At 49.3% G+C, this 19,904-nt stretch overlaps 6 protein-coding genes across 6 annotated transcripts; 2 read left to right on the forward strand and 4 right to left on the reverse strand.

Moving 5' to 3' along the window:
* Positions 1 to 3: 3 nt before the first annotated feature.
* On the reverse strand, positions 4 to 3,867 carry TRUGW13939_08465 (uncharacterized protein; the record flags this gene model as incomplete). Its single annotated transcript, XM_035491599.1, has 1 exon — positions 4 to 3,867. One exon carries the CDS (start codon positions 3,865 to 3,867, stop codon positions 4 to 6), a length of 3,864 nt encoding a protein of 1,287 aa, XP_035347492.1.
* Positions 3,868 to 7,217: 3,350 nt separating this feature from the next.
* On the reverse strand, positions 7,218 to 8,426 carry TRUGW13939_08466 (uncharacterized protein; the record flags this gene model as incomplete). The annotated part of the gene is made up of 1 exon (XM_035491600.1): positions 7,218 to 8,426. One exon carries the CDS (start codon positions 8,424 to 8,426, stop codon positions 7,218 to 7,220), a length of 1,209 nt encoding a protein of 402 aa, XP_035347493.1.
* A 3,285-nt stretch (positions 8,427 to 11,711) lies between these two features.
* TRUGW13939_08467 (uncharacterized protein) lies at positions 11,712 to 13,343 on the forward strand (the record flags this gene model as incomplete). Its single annotated transcript, XM_035491601.1, has 1 exon — positions 11,712 to 13,343. One exon carries the CDS (start codon positions 11,712 to 11,714, stop codon positions 13,341 to 13,343), a length of 1,632 nt encoding a protein of 543 aa, XP_035347494.1.
* Positions 13,344 to 13,972: 629 nt separating this feature from the next.
* Positions 13,973 to 15,324, reverse strand: TRUGW13939_08468 (uncharacterized protein; the record flags this gene model as incomplete). The annotated part of the gene is made up of 4 exons (XM_035491602.1): positions 13,973 to 14,160; positions 14,221 to 14,595; positions 14,694 to 15,026; positions 15,084 to 15,324. The coding sequence occupies 4 exons, from the start codon at positions 15,322 to 15,324 to the stop codon at positions 13,973 to 13,975; spliced, it is 1,137 nt and encodes a 378-aa protein (XP_035347495.1).
* A 1,166-nt stretch (positions 15,325 to 16,490) lies between these two features.
* TRUGW13939_08469 (uncharacterized protein) lies at positions 16,491 to 17,173 on the reverse strand (the record flags this gene model as incomplete). The annotated part of the gene is made up of 3 exons (XM_035491603.1): positions 16,491 to 16,867; positions 16,928 to 17,044; positions 17,101 to 17,173. 3 exons carry the CDS (start codon positions 17,171 to 17,173, stop codon positions 16,491 to 16,493), a joined length of 567 nt encoding a protein of 188 aa, XP_035347496.1.
* A 560-nt stretch (positions 17,174 to 17,733) lies between these two features.
* On the forward strand, positions 17,734 to 19,698 carry TRUGW13939_08470 (uncharacterized protein; the record flags this gene model as incomplete). The annotated part of the gene is made up of 2 exons (XM_035491604.1): positions 17,734 to 17,900; positions 17,958 to 19,698. 2 exons carry the CDS (start codon positions 17,734 to 17,736, stop codon positions 19,696 to 19,698), a joined length of 1,908 nt encoding a protein of 635 aa, XP_035347497.1.
* Between the last annotated feature and the right edge of the window lie 206 nt (positions 19,699 to 19,904).

Here is a 19,904-nt window from a genome sequence, read left to right on the forward strand (position 1 = left end):
ACATTAGAATTCGACCTTCCTCCGGCGGAAGATTTTGGAAAAGGTCGAGTCCTTTTTGTCGTCGGACATGGCAGTTGGAGCTCGGACAGGTGGTTCTGGTGGTCCCGTATTCATCAAGAAATCAGCTAGAGCGCCGGTCTCAGTCGTACGCGTCGAACGAGGTAATGGCGCAGCAGTCTTGTTTGCAGGTCTAGGTCCTTGGCCGGAATGAGCTACGAAGCCTGAATGTCCAGCAGGAAGCTTGCCAGGTTGGCTACCGACGTGGTTGGTAGGTGATGAGACAGTGGCCGACACGCGCGGTACTGCTGGCGCGTTTGAATTACTGGGCAAGAGCCCCGCTGACCGCATTGAGGTAATCGACTTCTTCGCCAAAGGGAATTTGTCGACAGACGGATTTCGTCTGAAGCGGCCTTTCAGTCCAAATCCTGAGGATCCACTCGAGCTCTTGGGAGGTACGGTGTTGGAAGAAAGGATAAATGGCTCCGGAGCCTTCTCGCTGACTGGAGGTGGCGCAGAGTTGAGGAAGTCGAGCATACTTTCTTCTTGTCGCTTCGGTTTGGCCGCCGGCTTCGGGGCCTCTACCAGGGCTTCCAAATCGTCGTCCGAGTCATCGATTGCGTACGGGTCTCGAGGGCCGCGACGCTTGCGTGGGGGTATAGGAGGCGGTGCATCAGACGGATTGCTGTTTTCTAATAGGGGAGCACGGGAGCTTGTCATAGAGTTATTCGAAGCAAGGTTGGCAGATTCGGCTCGGGTGCTGGCGAGAGACGGGGACCCGGAAGTCACATAAGTTGTATTGCCGGTCGACGCTGTATCCATTGACATAAGTTCCTCTGAGTCCATTGTATTCCGAAAGGGGGCCACCGTACGAGGAATGCGATGAGTAGATGCGCCAGGAGGGCCTTCTCTGATGAAGTCGATCAAATCCGACGTTTTGCCGCCCGAGTTACCTGCGGCCTCACGGGCTTGAAGTCGCTGTGCGTTCTTCCTAGGTGAGGTTGGAGTATCTCCAGGCTTTGCAGTCGTTCGCGATGATCCAGACTGGGCAGTTTCCGGTCTAACAATAGCAGACGCAGAGTTGTTACGATAATCGCCACGGAGACTGCTTTCTGAGGGCCGGGTGGCACTGGTAGGCGAAGCACCGGAAGGTCCTGTTGAACGTATAAAGTCCGCAAAGTCGCGGACGGAATTTGTGGCCGTACGGGCATCACGAGCCTGGTACATTGTTCCTCTACTACGGTTTGATCCTAGACTCGCCGGGCTTGCTGGATGCAATGGTGGGTGTGCCCGGAGACCATTGACAGGGGGATTTTGAGTACTGACAGTGGGGCTTGGAAGAGGACGGTCAACTGGAGTGATTGGCGAACGTTCTTCTCCAGGAGGAGCTGTGGTTTTGAAGAAATCGGCTAGTTCAGCAGTGCCACTTGGGTTGCGTGTAAGATCGTCTCGGGCCGTACTATAACGAGGCGAGGAAGGAGACTGTGGATTATCTTTTAATATCAAACCCTTGATATTACGGTGGAAGGGCAAACTTACTTCCATCTGCCGCATGTTACGCGGCGTCAGAGTAAAGCGAATCGTCTCGTCGCTCTTAATAAGGTCGTCCAAGGACGGCTCATCTACCACATCCTCGACAGGTGTACCGGCTTCAGATGATTGTCGAGCTCGTCCAGGAAGGGGTACGTCGGCTTCCGCAGGATGGCGACCGATCAGAAGCTTCCACTTATTCGAGACAGTTGAAGTAGCTGAGCCGGATGTTAGAGGTCGTTTTTCGCTGATGCTTTCAGACCGACGCGATTTGGTGGACGCCTGAGAGGTAGTGGATCCCAAATGCACACGTTGAACAGCAGCGCGCTCCAGGCCGGGGGAATTATCGCCCAGGTTTTGGCGATGTTGCCCGTTGATCGAAGGAGTGCGCGAAGCCGCGTATGAAGGGGTCCGAGACCGATAAATACTACCCTCGCTACCATCAGAAACTGAGCGAGGTGGACCGATGCTTTCTGTGTATGACGAAGGTGTTCGGCGGTTGGCACTGAATGAGCCACGAGTACGGTCATCAGAAAGATCTTCGGTCGATCCCTCAGGGTTAGTGTCCAGCTGACGAGGATGAGAAGTAGGCGCACTGGCAGCCGGTTGATGCGAACGAGACCTGTCATCCAAATAATTTGCCTTTGCATGTATCAAATTGGGTTTGACATGCGGCGTGGCTGCTACCCCTTGCGTTGGTGGCGGATGATCGTCACGATAGCCTGTGGGAACATCCGAATCTTGCGCTATAGGACTAGCAGGGATTTCTTTTGGACGAGTCTCCTTGGTAGACTGTCGGCGCGGTCTTTGGGCAGTCAAATTAGATAGTTTGGGAACTTGATAGGTTCCCTGGCCCTCGACGATTTGTTCCTCGACAAGTTGGCTATTTCTGGCTGCATCAGGAACTTCTTCTTCCGTAGTACCCGTCTGCCCAACAACACCCAAGCCTTGTGAGTTGCGCTCCAAAATCTCCAAACTTTCTGCTTTACTGGGGGCTCTTGGGTTATCCGCCTCTGGCTGGGCGGCGCTTTCGATGTCCTGGGCCGGTACAGGATCGTTCTCACTCTCCTCTTCCGTGTCTTTTTCTTTGCTGGTTTCGGATGTTTTCAGTTCAGAAGGCATATTTTTCAAGACATGAGAGGGAAGAGATCGCGATCTGTGATGGCTTGAAGTGTTTAAACTGGGCGATGTATCTGTCGACTGGTGACGCAAGCTTCGGGTACGCACTATCGGCGCAACGGTGGCTTCTGCATCTGTGTTCTCCTCTGGATCGGTCCAAAGACCGGGAATCTCAATCTCATTGACATCGCTGTCATTTATGGGCAAAGCGATATCGACAGGGTCGAAAAGTTCTGGCTGAGCTTCTTCTTCTTCCAACGCCTCCTCGTGCGGGGGGTCTTGTATGATTGATTCATCGACAGCAGGAGTAGTGCTTGCGCCATTGGCGAATCCTCGGCGGGAGAAAGACTCCCTAGATAGAGTCCTCGACAACGTCGGCGTACGCACGCGCATTTTCCAGGTCCTCCACAGCCGCCCAAGAGTCGAGTTAAGAGCAAGTTTTTCCATGTCAACCTCATCAACAGACACCCTAATGTTGATATCTTCCCGGTTAGACTGTATCGCGGTCAATCGATTGCCGGCGTTTTCGCCAGCGATCACCAAAGCATGCTCGCCCAAGAACTCGATAATGGATGTCAAGAAAATGGCAGCAGCAGGTGTGATGTTTCCGGCATGGTTGGAAAAGCGGCGAGGCGTCCCGTTTGGCTCGTCGAGAGCCTCGGCAGCGATGTACTCGGCTTCCTCTTCCTCTTCCATATTGCCGAGTCGAGTATAGACCATACATCTCAGGCGAGTCAGCTTCCAGGAGCGGACCAGATCGAATTCGCCCTTTGGTTTCTGGCCACCGCGGAAATCCTGCAGTTCATCTTCTGGATCACCGCCCATGTAGTCTCTCAACTCATCTTCTGCAGCGCTGACAACTTCCTTGGCAAGACGTGGCTTTAGGACGTCGGCGATGGCCGGGCGTAGGTCGTTCAGCTGGGTCGACTTTGCGACAGCCAAGATGTTGAAAAGCAAGTAATCGAGAAAGCCGTTCAAGAGCGCAAGACTGCCGGCGGAGACAATGTCATTGTCACCGTCGGGGATTGGGATCATGGCATTCTGCTCTAATTCTACGCTGACGATCTGCGAAGCTTCGGAAGCCGCGATAAAAGCCGGGCCGGGTTCGACAGATGGCGGCATAGACTGGAAATTCCTCGACGTCACGTCGCTAGAAACGCTAACACTGCGCGAGCGGGCGAAAGGACTGGGCTCACGAGAGCCGTGAGGAGTACTCTGCATGGCTTTCTTTGTTTGTTTGTTTTTTTTTTTTGGTTTTATTGTTGGTCGTAAAATCGTCGTGTCACCATTGAAAGTCGAGATTAATTTAACAGTGCGGAGTCATATACACGGAGAAAAGAGAGGGTTGTCGTCACTGATACTCGGACATGGTTGTCAACAGACGAATACTATACTGGACGAAACAATGTTAGTCATTTACTCGGACAATAGCGCAAAAAGAGAAAAGGCCATCTTTTCCAAAGCGAAAGCGCGAGATTAGAGTTGCTAGCTAGGGAAAAGACGCAACCACGGCGCACGTGAAAGAGGAGGCTTCGACTTACCATGCGCTAGGGCGTCACGGGTCATGATGCGCTTCAAAATGAAATAATGCAATGCGAATGGCCAGCAGCTGGCCGCGAGAACAGAGGCGAAAAGGGACGAGACGAGACGACAGAAAGAGAAGAGAAGAGAAGAACGAGATGGCGCAAGAAAAAGAGAAGCGCCAATAATTCAGGAGAAGAACCGATTAGGTTGTTCCAGTGTCCACGGGGCAGGCGCAAGTGCCACAGTGGGGCGCGCGAACTAGCGAGCATTAGGAACGGGGGCCTTGAGGCAGGTACTAGTTGTATACGGAGAATATAGGACCTTATTATTGATTATTACCACTATAGCTGCTGGTTAAACTCTAGCAGCAGAGTGTTGCTTCTACGGAACGCTTAACTAAGCCGGTATTTTTATCAGCGCAACGCTGATATTAATAATAACAATAATCTCACGTCCACAAAGGAAGTTAATCCGGCAATAGTACGGATAGTATTAGTCTTCTGGCCCGTCGTTTGGATCCCCACCAGCCACCAGCATTATGGTTGTACGTCTTGCTCATAGTAACTGCATGTTCTGGACGGAGTATTTGTGAGAGAGTAGCGAGAAACTGCAAAGGAAATGCAAAGTACTCCGTAAAGACAAAATAATAATGCAAAGGCTGAAGGCGATCTCCGAGTGGAGCCGGCACTGTCATTGGCAGCCAGCCAAAGCTCCCTCCTTTTTGGGCCTAGCGTATGCATAGAATGGATTTGCGGGTTTTGGCCCCGCCAGTTTTTGAAGCTTTTTTTCTGCTCTTGTTTTTGCGCCCCTGAATTATTGACATTATTAGTATCCCGTTCTTTGATTACTACGTAGTACCACCTATACTCCGCAGCACCATTGGCGCTTTGTGCCGTCATCTCGGAGCTCACGTCGCACAAAACTGGATGAGCCATTCAATCAATATTAATACGTGCCTGATGACCCGATGCTGCAACTGTCTGTCAATGCCATTTTGAACTGCGAGTCTGGAATGCGTACTCGCTCTGGGGGCTATATGGCTCGATATGGAGGATTTCCTATTTCGGCATAGCCCCCACCAGTGAGGCCCGCCTCCACTCTAGGGCATATACGGAGTACGGACTCGACGGAGTATATCATGATGCAGCACTATTATTTGGTCTCCACTTTCTTACACGTGTGAATACTGCTTTATTATTCCCAAACCAAATAATATTACTCGTTGACACCTATGTAGAATTAGATAATGGATAATGTACACTGTCAAACATTATATCAAGTAACATTTAAGTGTTAATAGAACTCTGCCAAGACCAACGTCGAAGCATTTGAGGACCAGGCCTACTGAGTAGAACGCATCACATTGTTCAATGTTATTTTATGCAGTTCCCTAACATATATGTTGTCCGTGTAAAACGTACATGTACCCGGAGGACGGGTTTATTCCACTTATCAAGTCTGCAAAGAAATCTGAAACAACAATATTGCGGAGAGTCTCATTTCGTACACACAAAGAGCCCAGAAGTATTAGTAGCATGGAATACCCCGTATCTATCTCCAGTCGTTCGGCTGCTGCTTGGGAAGTGTGAGTCTCGACTCTTTAACCTTCAACGATCGTACCAGTCATTCAAACTTTAACCTGCGCGTTACAAAGCTCAATCACACCGGCCTTGGACTAGTCATGTTTCATGAATTCGTCTCGGGTTGATCATCCGTAATCCCAGGCAATAAAAGCCGAGATATACTCCGTGGGCAAGGAACGAAGTTGGCCTTATCGGGCTTGTTTGCTGAGTTTCTCAAACATGCAGTCTTGTTTTCTCTCGACTCAATTCAGTCATCACTTAATACTGTATGGACTTTTCATAATCCATCCAGATGATCCCAATTTGATATAGTTTTAGGGAGTCATTGACTAACCGTTGATCAGCTGACCGTTTCTCGCCTGAATCGCAAAATTCTCCCTTGTCTTTTCCCGCGTTTATCCGTAGCTCTGTGTCACTGTGTCAGGGATAAACGGTCAGGTGTCGATCCCATCACGGGAGGACGTAGAACTTGTTCAATGGGTCGAAAATGAGCACTCTTTTTTGTTTTGTTTTGTTTTTTTTTTTTTTTTTTTTCCCCAGCCACGGTATTCGTCACTCCTTTAAAGGAGCTCCATGCTCTAAACCTTTTAGACCTCCAACGGTCTCAGGAGTTCATCCGCCACACGAACTCCGGCGTTTCAGACTGATGGGTCTCCGTGTGTGACAGCTCGGGGGAGGGCACGGACTACTCTACTCCATCGTCTAGAGCAGACTTGGCGGGAAAATCCCCTGTTATCAGACAACTGAAGAAATTCGTACCGAGTCGACTATACCCCAGTAATTGGGATCTACAGTGAGTCATTTGATTTCGTCTGTTCGAGTCGGGATTTGCCCTGGTGACTGTCTCTATTCGCACCTTGTACTTGGGGAACTGACAGTATCAATTTGATATGGAAAATTTATTGTTCTAACCTACTCATTTAGTTGGCAAATATATATATATTTTTTTTTAAAAAAAAACATGGTAATTAAGTAGAATATTTATATTCAACAATTTTCTCAAATTTCAGATATTTACCCTAACTAGGTCCAACAATGTCTTACGCAGCGTTGGATGACGAGCTTTAAGGCCGCTTGTATGTGTCTTATTGACGAAGACCCGGCTATTCTTGATTAGTGCAGGCGCAGACACAGATCTAAAGCCTCTTGCTCTGCAACCCAAACGCGAGTTATTGATCATCTTAGGCGTAGTAGGCTCTCGAATGCTTAATTATAACCAACGAAAATTGTAAATGCCATTGTAATATAGCGATGTTTTTAATTACATCAAACAATCCATGCTCAACCATCAACACAAAATGGTCTGAGCAAGCATCCTGCGTGCATGTCATAACCCCTGCTGGTCACCGTAGCCAGCTTTCAATCTCCCGTAACTTTTATGTGCCCGTCGAGGGACCTTGTTGAATTTTTTTTTCATGTCACTTTTGCCTAGGGTTCTAGATTTCGAGAGTTCAGGGTCATCATTCAAGGCGACACCGCTGCAACGTCATATGCATATATTTGCGGACGTTCCAGCGCGTAGACGACGCCATCCGCGAAAAAACCAAGCTCGTCCTTGCCAACGACCGCTCTTTCTTCGAGCAGTCGTTCGGACACCAGGTGCTCGATTCTTTCAAGGATGTCAGACTCGTCGCTCTTTCTTTTCCCTGCGAGACCAGCTAGCTCTTCAAATTCTTCGCGACGCACGACGTTGCGGAACATGCCAATCACATGTTTGAGTGCGTCGTCGAGAAAGAGACAGCTGGATGACTCGTCGTCACTCTCAAAGAAAGGCGACTGAAATCGACCCTCGCGAAACCCTTGGACACGGTCGTGAAGATGCGACTGATACTTTTGCTTTGTCGCCTCGTGGATCCCGTTGATGAAGGCGACAAATATCTGTTTATCGATATCTATCATATCACGTGGATGGTCCTTTGACAGTTGCATGATGTTGAGATTTGCAATTGCCGTTTCACTGTCGGCATCCCAACAATCATCAACATCATCATCAGCGTCACTGTTCGCGATCTCTTCTAGATCCTTTCGCGCCAGCAGCATCAGTTCGTGCATCGTCACCTGAGGCTCATCGTCCTTGGTACTATCGCCAATTTGGGGTGACTCAATGTACGTAATTTTTGTATCAAAACGTACAGAGTTCCCAAATGCGACGTGTCCGTCATTGAAATCTGGGCCTTCCACATAGCTACCCATGTCAATATCAGACTCTTCGGATTCTGAATCATCCTCAAAGTGCTCGTAGAGCGCCATATCGGCGTCTATCTCATCGTCCATTGAGACACTAGGGTGTATCTCAAAGTCGAAAATATCATCGTCGTCGTGTAATTGACGGTCGAGATATCGACGGACGTGGTCACTAAACTCCACATGCTCAGTGCTTTCGGTCTCAGAGTCATCGGCCTCATAGCCAGCCTCATAGCCATTCAAAGTGTGGCTTGCGAGACTTTGCCAGTGAAAGCATTGTTTAGGTGTATGCGGAATTGGGATCCCAAACTCTGGCAGAGTCGATGAGACATTTGTGACTGTAGTAGCCGTAGTCACCGTTGAGATATCAGAAATGTCGTCTGAGGCACATGAGCTTTCGCGGAGGAATGAAGAGGAGGTGACATGTATGTGCGATAGCACAGGTGGAAGGGAGTTCCAAGGGTTTTTTCGTTTCAAAAAGGCCTCCATATTTAGGAATGAAGACAGGGCTCGGCAGACCTTTGGTTCTGTTCCAAAGGGCCGACTGGTGCGGGCAACTCGTCGTGACCCGGGTGGTAGTTGAATGGTTTCGTAGTATGGTTTTCTCTGTTTCCAACAATGAGGCTCCAGCCACGACTCAAACGTGCGGAATCCATGGTAGTTAATGCAAAGGGCTATAAGTTTAAACAACTGGCGAGGCGCCAGCTTGGAGACAGTTCAGAAACATAGCAAAGTCAAGATTTGAGGAGAGGAGATTGTTATTGAAAAGAAGCACATCCACGAATTCGGCAACAGCGCCTTTTTATATTCGTGTTTTCCCAAAAAGGTTGTCGGCTAGTTCCCTTTGTCGTCTGCCACAATCCCTTGTAGCAAATATTCGTTTGGTGGTGTTGAGGAAGAGAAAGAGGGGCGTTCTTCTCGGTTCGCAAACGCGTCAAAGAGCAGTGCACCGCTGATGTAAAACAGGCACAAACAAAGATGTCGGTCTCCCTCAAGGGGCAGCGGCTATCGTTAAAACAGTCTCTGATGGAAACTCCGGCCCGCGGCGTGCGGTAAAATATCGTCGTCGGTGTCCAGTCCCCGCAATCTGGTGGAGCAGGAGGACAGGTTCAGGTTGCGCGCGTGGGGGTATACGTTATTTCTTGCGATTTTCTCGGTGTCGCAACACAAAGCCGGTCTTTTCTCAAACCGCCAGACGTGCTGTTCTGGGTTGATGAAGATAGTAATAACAATAACGATGGATGGGAGAGAAAACGGAGGATGGCGAAAGAAGCCTGGCACGGAAGGAGGTAAGCAAGGCGCCCGTGACTCCTGCTTTCGGCGCTCTCGCCGGACCGGCTGACCAACGCCAAGGTAACGTCACACGGCGGCCTGAGGCAGCAATCACTAAACACCCGATTCGGAGACGCCAAGACTTCTTCCAGCGCCTTCTCTCTTTCTCTGTCTCTCTGACCAAGCACGAGAAATTTCTCCACGCTTCTTGAATATTGACATCTTTTCCATCCGATCATATCAATGATGGCTATGCAAAGACAAGAAGCCGCTGACACTGCCATCATCCATCGCATCTGAGTCAGAGTGATCCCTCCGGCGCGATCGTCCATCTACTAGCCCCGAGGCCCGACGCTAGTATCTGATTACTGCGCATCTAATCGACTCACTTCGGACAATGATATTGCCAAGAGGCTTGATGCTCCATGTAAGGGATGATTCTGGGGAATATGTAGTTTGAATCCTAGTTCGATATGTCCCGAGCCATCGGAGCTGGAGCGTGAATCATTCCCCATTTCCCCACCTATCAACAACGCGTCGAAAATGGCCCTGGAGCACCAGGCGTCAAGACTGGATGAGAACATGACTGTCTACAGAAAGAAAAGAAAATCCCTACTTTTGACGATACCCGGATTGCTGGGGAGCATATCTCCATTCATAGCCCACAAGATTTGCGTGATGAAATGGATATATTCATAACCGACGTCTTCTACTACTTCAATCTACAATCCACCATTGAGACTTGGGTATCCGACGATAGCCATTCGTGATCGCCGTAGAAAGCAAGTCAACCAACCTAGACCGGGACATTGACCGAGACGGGTTATTTTCGGCATTCCGATTCATTGTCCAGCTTTGCCCTGGATCAGATTCACCCCCACACAGGATTATTTTGATCTTAATGACAAGTCGAATGTCCAGTCCTCACCGACTCCCTGCAAATTCACATGTTATTATCGATATCCCAGCCGTATATTTAGAATGAAACCTTTTTTTCTTCCAGAAATTTCTACTCAGAACAAAATTCGCCGGATTTTTTTACTTTTCGCGTCACGAGCATTGTGACGACAAGACGATTCATTGTTCTCGGGCTTCAAACTAATGATTCCTAAAAAATGAAACGCTCAATATTATGAAATGCAGTCGATACTTGGATGAACAAAGAATACGCAACACATACTAAAAAAGAAAATACAGGGTGCTGGTTAGGCCCAAAGCTGGTCTTACAAAGGTAGGCTACTAACAAAGAAATAATACTACAATGTACTGTTGTTTCGATTTGCTAACAGTACATTTACAGATTTCTTTCTAGACGCTATGCAGGGTGTGAAACAGACCCGGAACATAGCCGACTCGTTCAAGAAGGTCTCGCAACGTTTCAGGGTGATGTATCTGATAGCGGCATATATCATATCGCCCTAAAAGGAAAGTACACACTCTTCAAGGTCTCGTCTCAATTTTTGGTCTACATGGATGACCTAAACATTGCTGGACCATCCTGTTATCCAGATTCCACATTCCTCGTATCCTTGGCATTCCATTGCGCCAGTTTCGACGAGTGACATTGCAAAGAAAGGCCTATTGTGGAGCAGGCTTCTGTGAAGAAGAGTTGCCCAAACTACAGTTCGGTGCCTTAATCCTGGTCAGGCATAGAATCCCAATTACGAGAGCCAGGACAGCCACGATCCACCATAGGGCCTACGATTAATGACGCTTACACATCTGCTCCTACTCGCCAGATCGGCTGCTTCTCGAACGGCATTGCCCACTAAGGTCTTTTGATTTGTGAACCAAAGTTCCAGCCTTTGTCACCTATGGGACCAACACCACCTGCTTTGTATGCTGCTTGGTTTAATTGGCCATCAAAGCAATTCTCGACCCCGCAGTGCAAGTTTCGATAGGGTTGGTGTCTGCATCAGGAATAGTGGATTGTTACATTTTTCCTGGTGGCTGATCAGGCGGCCCTATCAAGGTCTGGCGCAGGACTGGAATGTCAGCCACCTAGAGGAGTCCTTGCGATAGACGATGAGTGGCCAGACGTCAACCTAGGATCTCCATCTCTAGGTATGCGTCAGCCTTCACTTCCCCTGCAGCGAGCATTCCAGCAGTCTTTCTTTAGATCGCCTGGAATGCCGTGTCGAAAGTCGGGGGCTGGCGAAGAGTGCAGGACGCAGTTCAAATATCGCTGTGCGTCTGTTTGTTTGCTTTGCTTTCTTTGCATCATTTTATCAGTTGTCAAACAGGATCTTTAGTTTGCTCGAATTGCCTCCTTTGCATCTTGCATACCCGGAAGACTAGGCCGATCTGACAGACCTTGGCTCCGTCCCATCCGCCGATCATTCCCCCGTGCCCTAAGAGACAGATTCCCTGACAAGGCATTACTCTTTTGCCCTCCTCCCCAGACTCGTCCAATCGTTGGTACACGTCAACGATCAGGATTTGTCACTTTCTACCCCCGGTCTCTTTTTACACTAGCCGCAAGCGGAAAACAAAGTAGTCGCCATGTTCGCCGCCTCGTTCGATCATTCGTTCAACGACTTATTTAACCAATATGTCAATCTGGACCCCTCTGCCGGTGGTGACGGTAACAAAGACGTCGCATTTACAGGGGACCTAGACCAGCTCTTCCCGGTGGGCTCGCTGTCAAGTGACTGTGGCGATCTCTCGCCGGGTGGTTCCCGACAATTCCTACAATCACCGTCACAGACTTGGCGCAAAGACGCATGGTACCTACAGCAAGACTCCGTCACTACTACTGATTCGCCGTCAAATCGAGCTAAGACTTTTCCTGACTCGAGCCAACCCTCCGAGGCCTCTCATCTTGGTGGTGTACGCCTTGAAGAATCATCCAACACCGACCCTCTGGGCCTACTTTCAGCTTCACCATCCACTCCCCCCGCAACTCCTAGTCGCAAACTACACTTTAAAAGCGCTCCAATAACCCCCAAGATCATTCGCAGACGCGAGACGAGTGACTCTCGCTCCGTGCTTCGCAAGAAAAGTTCTTCCCCTAGTCAGGTCCGCTCAGCGCATGTACAGAAAACCAAGATGGCATATCCTGAGACCTGGAATCCTCGACCACAGCGCTTCAACAATCACTTTCGAGTGCCCGAAGACCGTCTCCCCCTGTCTCCCCCTCCCTCTGACATTCTCGTTCAGAATGAACATATGCGCCGAGACAGCGGCGTCCATGTCAACTCGAGTTCAGAGAACCTACTGACAACGGCAGCTGAATTGGCCTCTCAGTACGGAGCAGACATGTATAGTACCAAGCATCAGCAGCAGCAGCAGCAGCAGCATGGTTATTTAAACCACAACAACACGACACCCCCCTCAGCAGATGACATCTTTCAATCTCCACCCTCTTCAGAACCACAACAAATGCACGCGTGGCATGCAGACGCCCTTGCGTCAGGTCTTCAATTTACGCCTGACATGAATGGCAATGACGGCCAATGGTGGTCCTCGCCCATGCCAGCGCGTGTCTCTCAGCCTCAAAACCAGCATGCCTATCTGGTTTCACCACTACAACACAAGGCCCCTGCTCACCATGCTGTACCACAGCAGAATCAGCATGACCTTCTCCAGGGCGGTCTCATGATTGACTTTAACCAGTCATTCGACCTCTCATCTGGCTCTGACGCGTTTTCATCCGCATCAGTTATGCATTCCACAAGCGCCCCGCACATTCCATCCGCCTCTAGTTTCTCACACAACCCCTACATGGCCGCTACACAACAACATCTGGGACACCAATCTCGCTCTCCATCCATGTCTCCCACCAATGGATCCTCTCCCAAGTCCCGCGTGGTGATGAAGAACAAGCATAACCGCACACATAGCCGAAAGCTGTCTTCGAACTCTATGTCAGCTCCCAAGCCGGCCACTAACAAAATGGGCACATCGCCCAAGCACACTATTTCAAAATCGGCACCCAATGTGTCTTTTGTGAATTTCACGGCACATGACAGCAAGAAGATCCTCACTGGTGTTGCACCGAGTGGCAGTTCCAAAACCAAGGCTCGCCGCGAACAAGAAGCTCGCGATAGGCGCCGAAAGCTCAGCGAGGCTGCCTTGATGGCCGTTCGGAATGCTGGTGGCGATGTGGAGGCCTTGGAGGCAGTATTGTGTTGAGTCCGTTGGCTCGTGTTTCAGTACGCGTTTGTAATATTTCTAATACTTTGTATTTCTGATTTCCACTGTTATGTTTTTGCGCCTTTTCCTGTTTGCTATCTTGGGTATACCTATTTCGCTTGACTTTGGAGTCTATATATTGTGGGACAGATCATTTAATTATTTTGGGGGTTTATGTTTTGTTTTTGGTCTGTATAGACATACTGCATGTGTTATTAGTGTCGATATATCATTGTTCTTATTATTCGCAGTGAATTTGAAGTGTAAATCACCCATTTGTCTTGTCACTTCTAGTATGTACATATATATACATGGACTTCTACATTATCAACTGTTTATCTCCTCTGGGGAAATTATACTCTGGACCACGACAAGCTTCATATTAAAATCTTATCGGCGGCTGTGGAGGAGTATGCCGAAGTCTTTACCGTGGATCAGTGATGTAACCCACATAGTTACCTTAGACTCAAAAACTGTAGATAGCCGAAAACGGAAATAAGAGCATAATCGCTGCCAGCCACACTACATTGAACACATGGGATGATTGATTGGTCGAAATGAATTGAAGGACATTTAAATATTCAATTGTTGATATCATGACCTGGAAAATAACATGTAGTGTAATTAAATTACGAAGCAGTGGTGCCCTCGGCATTCTTGTCGGCTTCTAGCTTGTCGAGCACCTCTCTTCGACTAGTACTGTTAGGGTCGAGGTAGGGTCGCTCACCCAGGCTGACAGCACGCTGGCCAGTGCGGGGACCCTGACCCTCGATATCGTAAGTTGCAGTGTGGAAAACACTGCGGTTGTCCCAGATGGCTATTTCCAACGGTTGTCAGTACCACTCATTATTTGTTGTATATGGTTTTGCCTACTCACCGACATCATTCGGGTTTTGCCAGCGATGTCTCACTTGCAGATCATGGTTGTCAACAATCAGTCGCACAAACCACTGCAGTAAATGCTGGCTTTCGGCTTCGGACAGGTCATTAATCTGCTGTACATGGTGGCCGACGGCGAAGATGCTCTTCCACCCGGTGACCGGGTTGGTGCGCACAACAGGGTGAACAGCAGTAAGGCTATCGCCGATATTCTCGGGGCTACCGCGAGGGGCAGTGTATAGTTGAAATTCGTGCTCCTTTGCGCTTTGGTTGAATGCGGGTTGTGCATATGTGGCGGTCAGAGATTCTAGGAATTTCTGGTATGGCTGGGAGATGCGGTCGTAGACTTCGTATCCGGAAGCCCACAAGGTGTCTGAAAAGCAGAAAGAAGAAGAAAAAACCGTCAATAATGCGCGTACAATTCATGGCCGAAGGCATCCATCATATGACACCTGGAAGATCTGTTCTTACCTCCACCGGTCTTTGGTAGCTGGGTTAGGCGCAAAATAGCATAGTCGCTTGGTACGGGTTCAAAAGTGATATCACTGTGCCAGCCTTCCTTGGAGCTCTGTTTAGTTGCAAATAGTCGCTTGCTATACAACTTCTTGGCCTGTTCCGAGCTAATAACACTAATCTCATCGTCCTTCCCGCCCAGTTCGCGACTAGAGTTGCTGACTGGGTGGATATGAAGACCAGAAGAGGCAGGCTTCCCAGCAAGTTTACCAAGACGATCAGCCAACTCCTTTTGCAAGTCGTTGTCGAGATCATCTTGTTTACGGAAAAAGACGACACCGCGTTGGGAAACTACATGAGGTCATGATGAGCTTGGAATACGTTCCCATTACGGTAAGAAAAACTCACTGGTAATAGCCAAGTCGCGCAGAAGCTCGTCAGAGTTGGGCGCTCGAAGCCACTCCTTTAGGCTGACAGTGGGGAATTCCTTGCCAATTACAGGGGTGACATCAAAGGATTCGTATTGGTCAAGAGCCCCTTTGAGTTGGAGAGGTTCTATCTGAAGGTTGGTGGTTGAGGTTGCGGCCAGCTTTAGGGCTTCGACGCCCTGAGCGGCAACATTGGTGGCAACATCGATCGAGGGTGCCATGGTTAAGAGTTTTTGAGATTGAGCTGAGGTTGCGGTTTTTGTGTGAATCAAGAATCTTCTCTTTGGTTGTTTTTCTCAAGAGCTGGGATCTAAAGATATAGTCGGGTGGGACGCAAAGAAACGGATATTATCTACACTTAAATAGCTAGGCATTAGCAGGCTACAGCATATTCGTAATACTTTTTCAGATGGCGATATCAAGGCATCAAACAATGACACGTCTCTCAACGGCGTTCAACTACATGTAAATGGCACACGGAGGGGTGCCCCGCGCTTTAGACAACACGATGCGTACTGATTGTTGTCCTATTGGAAGACCGAGTGACAATCGACTGATTACACGGCCGTGGAGCCTAGAAAGATCTACGCTATGTAGAATGTGCATGTGGTGAAGCTCTGACAACATCTCGCTGGACGATGATGAAATCGAGCGCTTTATTGTTGCCGACTTAACCGCTGATACGAGGAATCCAAGTAAACTAATTCTTGGTTTTGGTTTTAGAGTCTAGCTGCGACATGGTCCTTTTATTTCATTTCCTGGCTTGGAATTCCACAGAGGTTATTCAGGTGAGGTTTGAAGACCGGTGATTGTTGAACAGTACAAGAAGAAGAGGTATTATTGAATGATGTCTATCAAACATGAACCAGTTCTAGACTGTACATATCAAAATAACGGTTTAAAAATACACGACGCAGGGGTCTTCTTACTGATAAGCGTAAATCAATAATCTAATAGAAAACTCCCCGCGCGACTCTGACCCCGGCTAGGGTTACGCCATCCTCCATGCGCATCACTTCATCGTCGGCCAACAAGACTCGGTAGAGATGGGCGCATTAGCTAGCAGACTGAAGTATATACAATTGGTCAGTTTAGATAGTCTGAGAATAACCTGTTCAATCCTGGAGGGCTTACAAATGTACTTGTCTTGGCATTAGCGCTAGCTATATGTCATCTCCTTGTTTAGACTATTCCATGTTGTAAGAGAATCAACTACGTAGACAAATGATGGCATTTAGCGGCCCAAGTAAACATGGAATCATTCACTTTTAACCTTGAAGTAGTGTTTTATATATTACAATCCATGATTAGTTTGCATGAAAAAGGGCAGCAAATAAACTGCACAAGCCGTCTCCTAATGCAAAAATATAAATTTCTTTGCTTTTGGCTATCGTTTTGTTGCGTCTGGTGTCCATGACTCTGGCTGCCATGTTTCTCCCGGGCCTGTAGGAACCTTGCCCCATGGGCTCTTCTCTTTTTCCTTGGCTGATTTCTCTTGTGTCTTTGCCTTGCTTCCATTGTCATTCGGTACAGCGCCTGAACTCGATGTGTTTGTAGTGTGCGAGGTGGTGTCGCCAGTGTTCAAAGCAGGGGCCGGCGATGATGAGGTCTGCGGTTTGTCGAGATACGATGGTTTAGCAGCCCATTTCTGGTCTGCAATCTGGGCGAGCTTCTTGATCTGCGCTTGTCGGATCAAATCTCTCTGCTGTTCCTCGAGACTCGGAGGTTGAGGGCGGACGTATCGTAGCCACTGGTGCCATTGCGCTAAAAAAACCATGAGTCTTGTGAAGATGCAAATAAACCTGGTCCATGGGTCGGTCTTACGAGAGATCTTCACATCCCCTAGGTGGGCCTTGTTATTGTACTTGACGATGCGCCGAAATCGGTTGGCGTTCAGGGCATCTTTGAATTCCCAAAAGGTGTTACCGTGCAAATCCTGGCCTAACGAAGCAGACTGTCAGCAAGCTTCACCATGAGGGATCGAATGGCGCTCGTACCAACTGGCCATGATGTCCTCCACGGAAGCTTCAAGGATTTCCACTTGAACCACAAGCTGTTCACCGGACTCATTCTGCCGACATCTTCCGCACAGAGTGCGTCGCCAAATACACAGATGCAGTGATATCGATATATGCTCCCGGGTCACTGCTCAGCATGTCATTTGCCTATCAGTTGTCAAGGAAAGGTCAGCGGGAATAGTAATAATAATCGGGCGGCGAAAAGCCGCAGTTGCCAAACCGGGTTAGCGCAACCGTATCCGGTTAGCGCAGGCTCAGCCACGCAGCGCGACCCGGACAACGTCATCGGGCGCTTCCCCTTCCCCGTCGTTGTTTTTGTTTCAAGCAACAATTCCTCAGCATCGACAAACCCCTTTGCTCCTTTCGTCTCCATTCCTCCTACGCGCGTGTCCCGGAAAATAAACAAATTGTCCACAAACAACTCGACGCATCAATTGCGCGCATCTCCCGAACGCCGTCTCCTTCGTCCGCTGGGTCGCACTCCCACCGCCCCCCGCGATCGCTTTGGGCTGAAGCCTAATCATCCACGCAATCCACGTCTCTCCCCTCGACATAGCATATCCCATTCATACTCTGCAGACGGCATTGGCTCAATAGCACGAGGTACACAAAATGGCTTCGGTCTCGAGTTTAGATAAAGACTTGCGCAATATGCGCTTGTCAAAATACACACCGCAGGCCGCCAACGAAGTGCGGGAATGGATCGAAGAGACACTTCGTCAGAACCTGACCCCAGGAGATCTTCTGGATGCATTGAAAGATGGCGTGGCACTCTGCAAGTAGGATTGAACTAATATAGGTCTCTTAGGTCAACATCATCGCTAACGCTCTCATAGGCTGATCAACCTTGCTGTGTCTCCCGGAGTCAAATATAAAGAATCGTCGATGCCTTTCGTGCAAATGGAAAACATATCGCACTTTCTTCGCGCCTGTCAAATGGCTCCCCTAGGCCTGCCTCCGCATGACGTTTTCCTTACTGTTGACCTCTATGAACGCAAAGATCCGGCGCAGGTCCTGCAGTGTCTGAGTGCCTTTAGTCGACGCGCCAATGCTCTTCAACCCGGCAAATTTCCTCGCTCAATAGGTGGCATCAAGAGCAAAGGTGGCGTTGTTAGCCCGCAGGGAACTGGATCCACTCTCGGGATTACCTCGAGGTCTCGCGGTACCAGCAACGTGAGCCAGAGCAGCTCTACTACATTTAACCCAATTGCCAGGGACACCACTCCAGGCCGAGTCAGCCCGACGAAGACTGGACCCTCTCCTGGTTCACCTCCACCTGCAGTCAGCAGCTGGAGCAAGAAAACAGACCAGGGAACTACTGCCCCCGCGTGGAACATTCACCAATACGGCTATATGGGCGGAGCAAGTCAGGGAAACCAAGGTGTCGCTTTTGGTGCCAGACGGCAAATCACAAGCACAACACCTGCTGTGCCTAGTCTTGCTGAGAAGGAAAAGCGACGCCGAGAAGCAGAAGAGGAAGCAGGGCGACAACAGCAGGAAGAAAGGCTGCGCCGACAACAGGAAGAGGAAAATTCCAAAGCAGAGGAAGAACGTCGCTGGGCAGAAGAGACTGCGCGTTTGAGGGAAAAGGAGCGCCGAGAGATTGAGGACGAGAAGAGACGATGGGCCGAGGAGCAGAGGAGATGGGAAGAGGATGAACAGCGCCGCCTCAAAGAAGAGATAGAGACAGAGGAAAGAGCAGACAAGGAACGACAACGGAAACGAGCTACAAGTGACGCACGTCTTAACGGTCAATTCCTGAGTCAATACCAAGCAATCCAGAAGAGTCCGGAACTGGATGAACCATCGGCAGAATCTCGGCGCATTCAAGAATTGGAGAGACAGCTCGAGTTAGCTAAGCAGCGCGAGCTCCAGTATGAGGAAGAACGTGATGACCTTCGTGCGAAAGCAGCTGCTGAAAAGGCACGTTCACGAAGTCGAAGCCGGCCTCGTCCTGTACAACCAAGCTACGACCTCACTTCTCAGGTTGAGGAACGCAAACTCCTTCGATCCGAGTGGAACAAGCAGCAAAACGAAACTGCTGCCGTTCCGGAGCAAGAAGAAGAAGCGCCGCCTCCACCTTTGCCCTCTCGACCGTTACCTGAACCAACAGTCGCCCCAGCGCAACCACCTCGCCCGCTTCCCACCCCTGGAACTTACAGCAGAGAAAACCGCACAGATCGGTTCCTTGCATCCAACCCTGCTCCTGTACAATCTAGACCTGTTCCTCACCGACCCCAGGACTACTCCACGACTACTGAAGTCGACATCGAAAATAGACGCCGGGCAGCGGCACAGGAGAAGACCCGGGCTGGAGGTTGGGCTTCCAAGTCCCTTCTCGAGCGCGAAATGGAACGTGAGCGTGAACGCCAACGAGAATGGGAAGATAATCAGAAAAACACAGCCGAAGCGGCCAAGGCTGGTGTCGGGGCTGATGTCAAAACGTCGCCAGGCCAAGGCGCGTGGGATGTACACCAGTATGGATACCTGGGCGGCGACAGCCAGAATCGCGGGGGTACAGGGCTGGGAGTTTCAGGACCCAGACGACAGATTATCGGACCGCGACCTCCTCCATAGATGCCGTTATTTGATTCAAATTGGGGTGGCGCTATTGGTAGATATTCGTTTTGTGCTTGTTGAGACATCGTTCTTATATCCATTGATGCTTTTCTTTTCCTTTCCCTTTTTGACCAATTACTTTCTCAAACAGCTCCTTATTGGTGCCAATATTTTGACATGACTTTATGTTACTCTTTTATATGGATATTCAGTGATGTTTGGCA

Source organism: Talaromyces rugulosus, chromosome IV, assembly GCF_013368755.1.
Source record: "Talaromyces rugulosus chromosome IV, complete sequence".
Taxonomy (NCBI): Eukaryota; Fungi; Ascomycota; class Eurotiomycetes; order Eurotiales; family Trichocomaceae; genus Talaromyces; species Talaromyces rugulosus.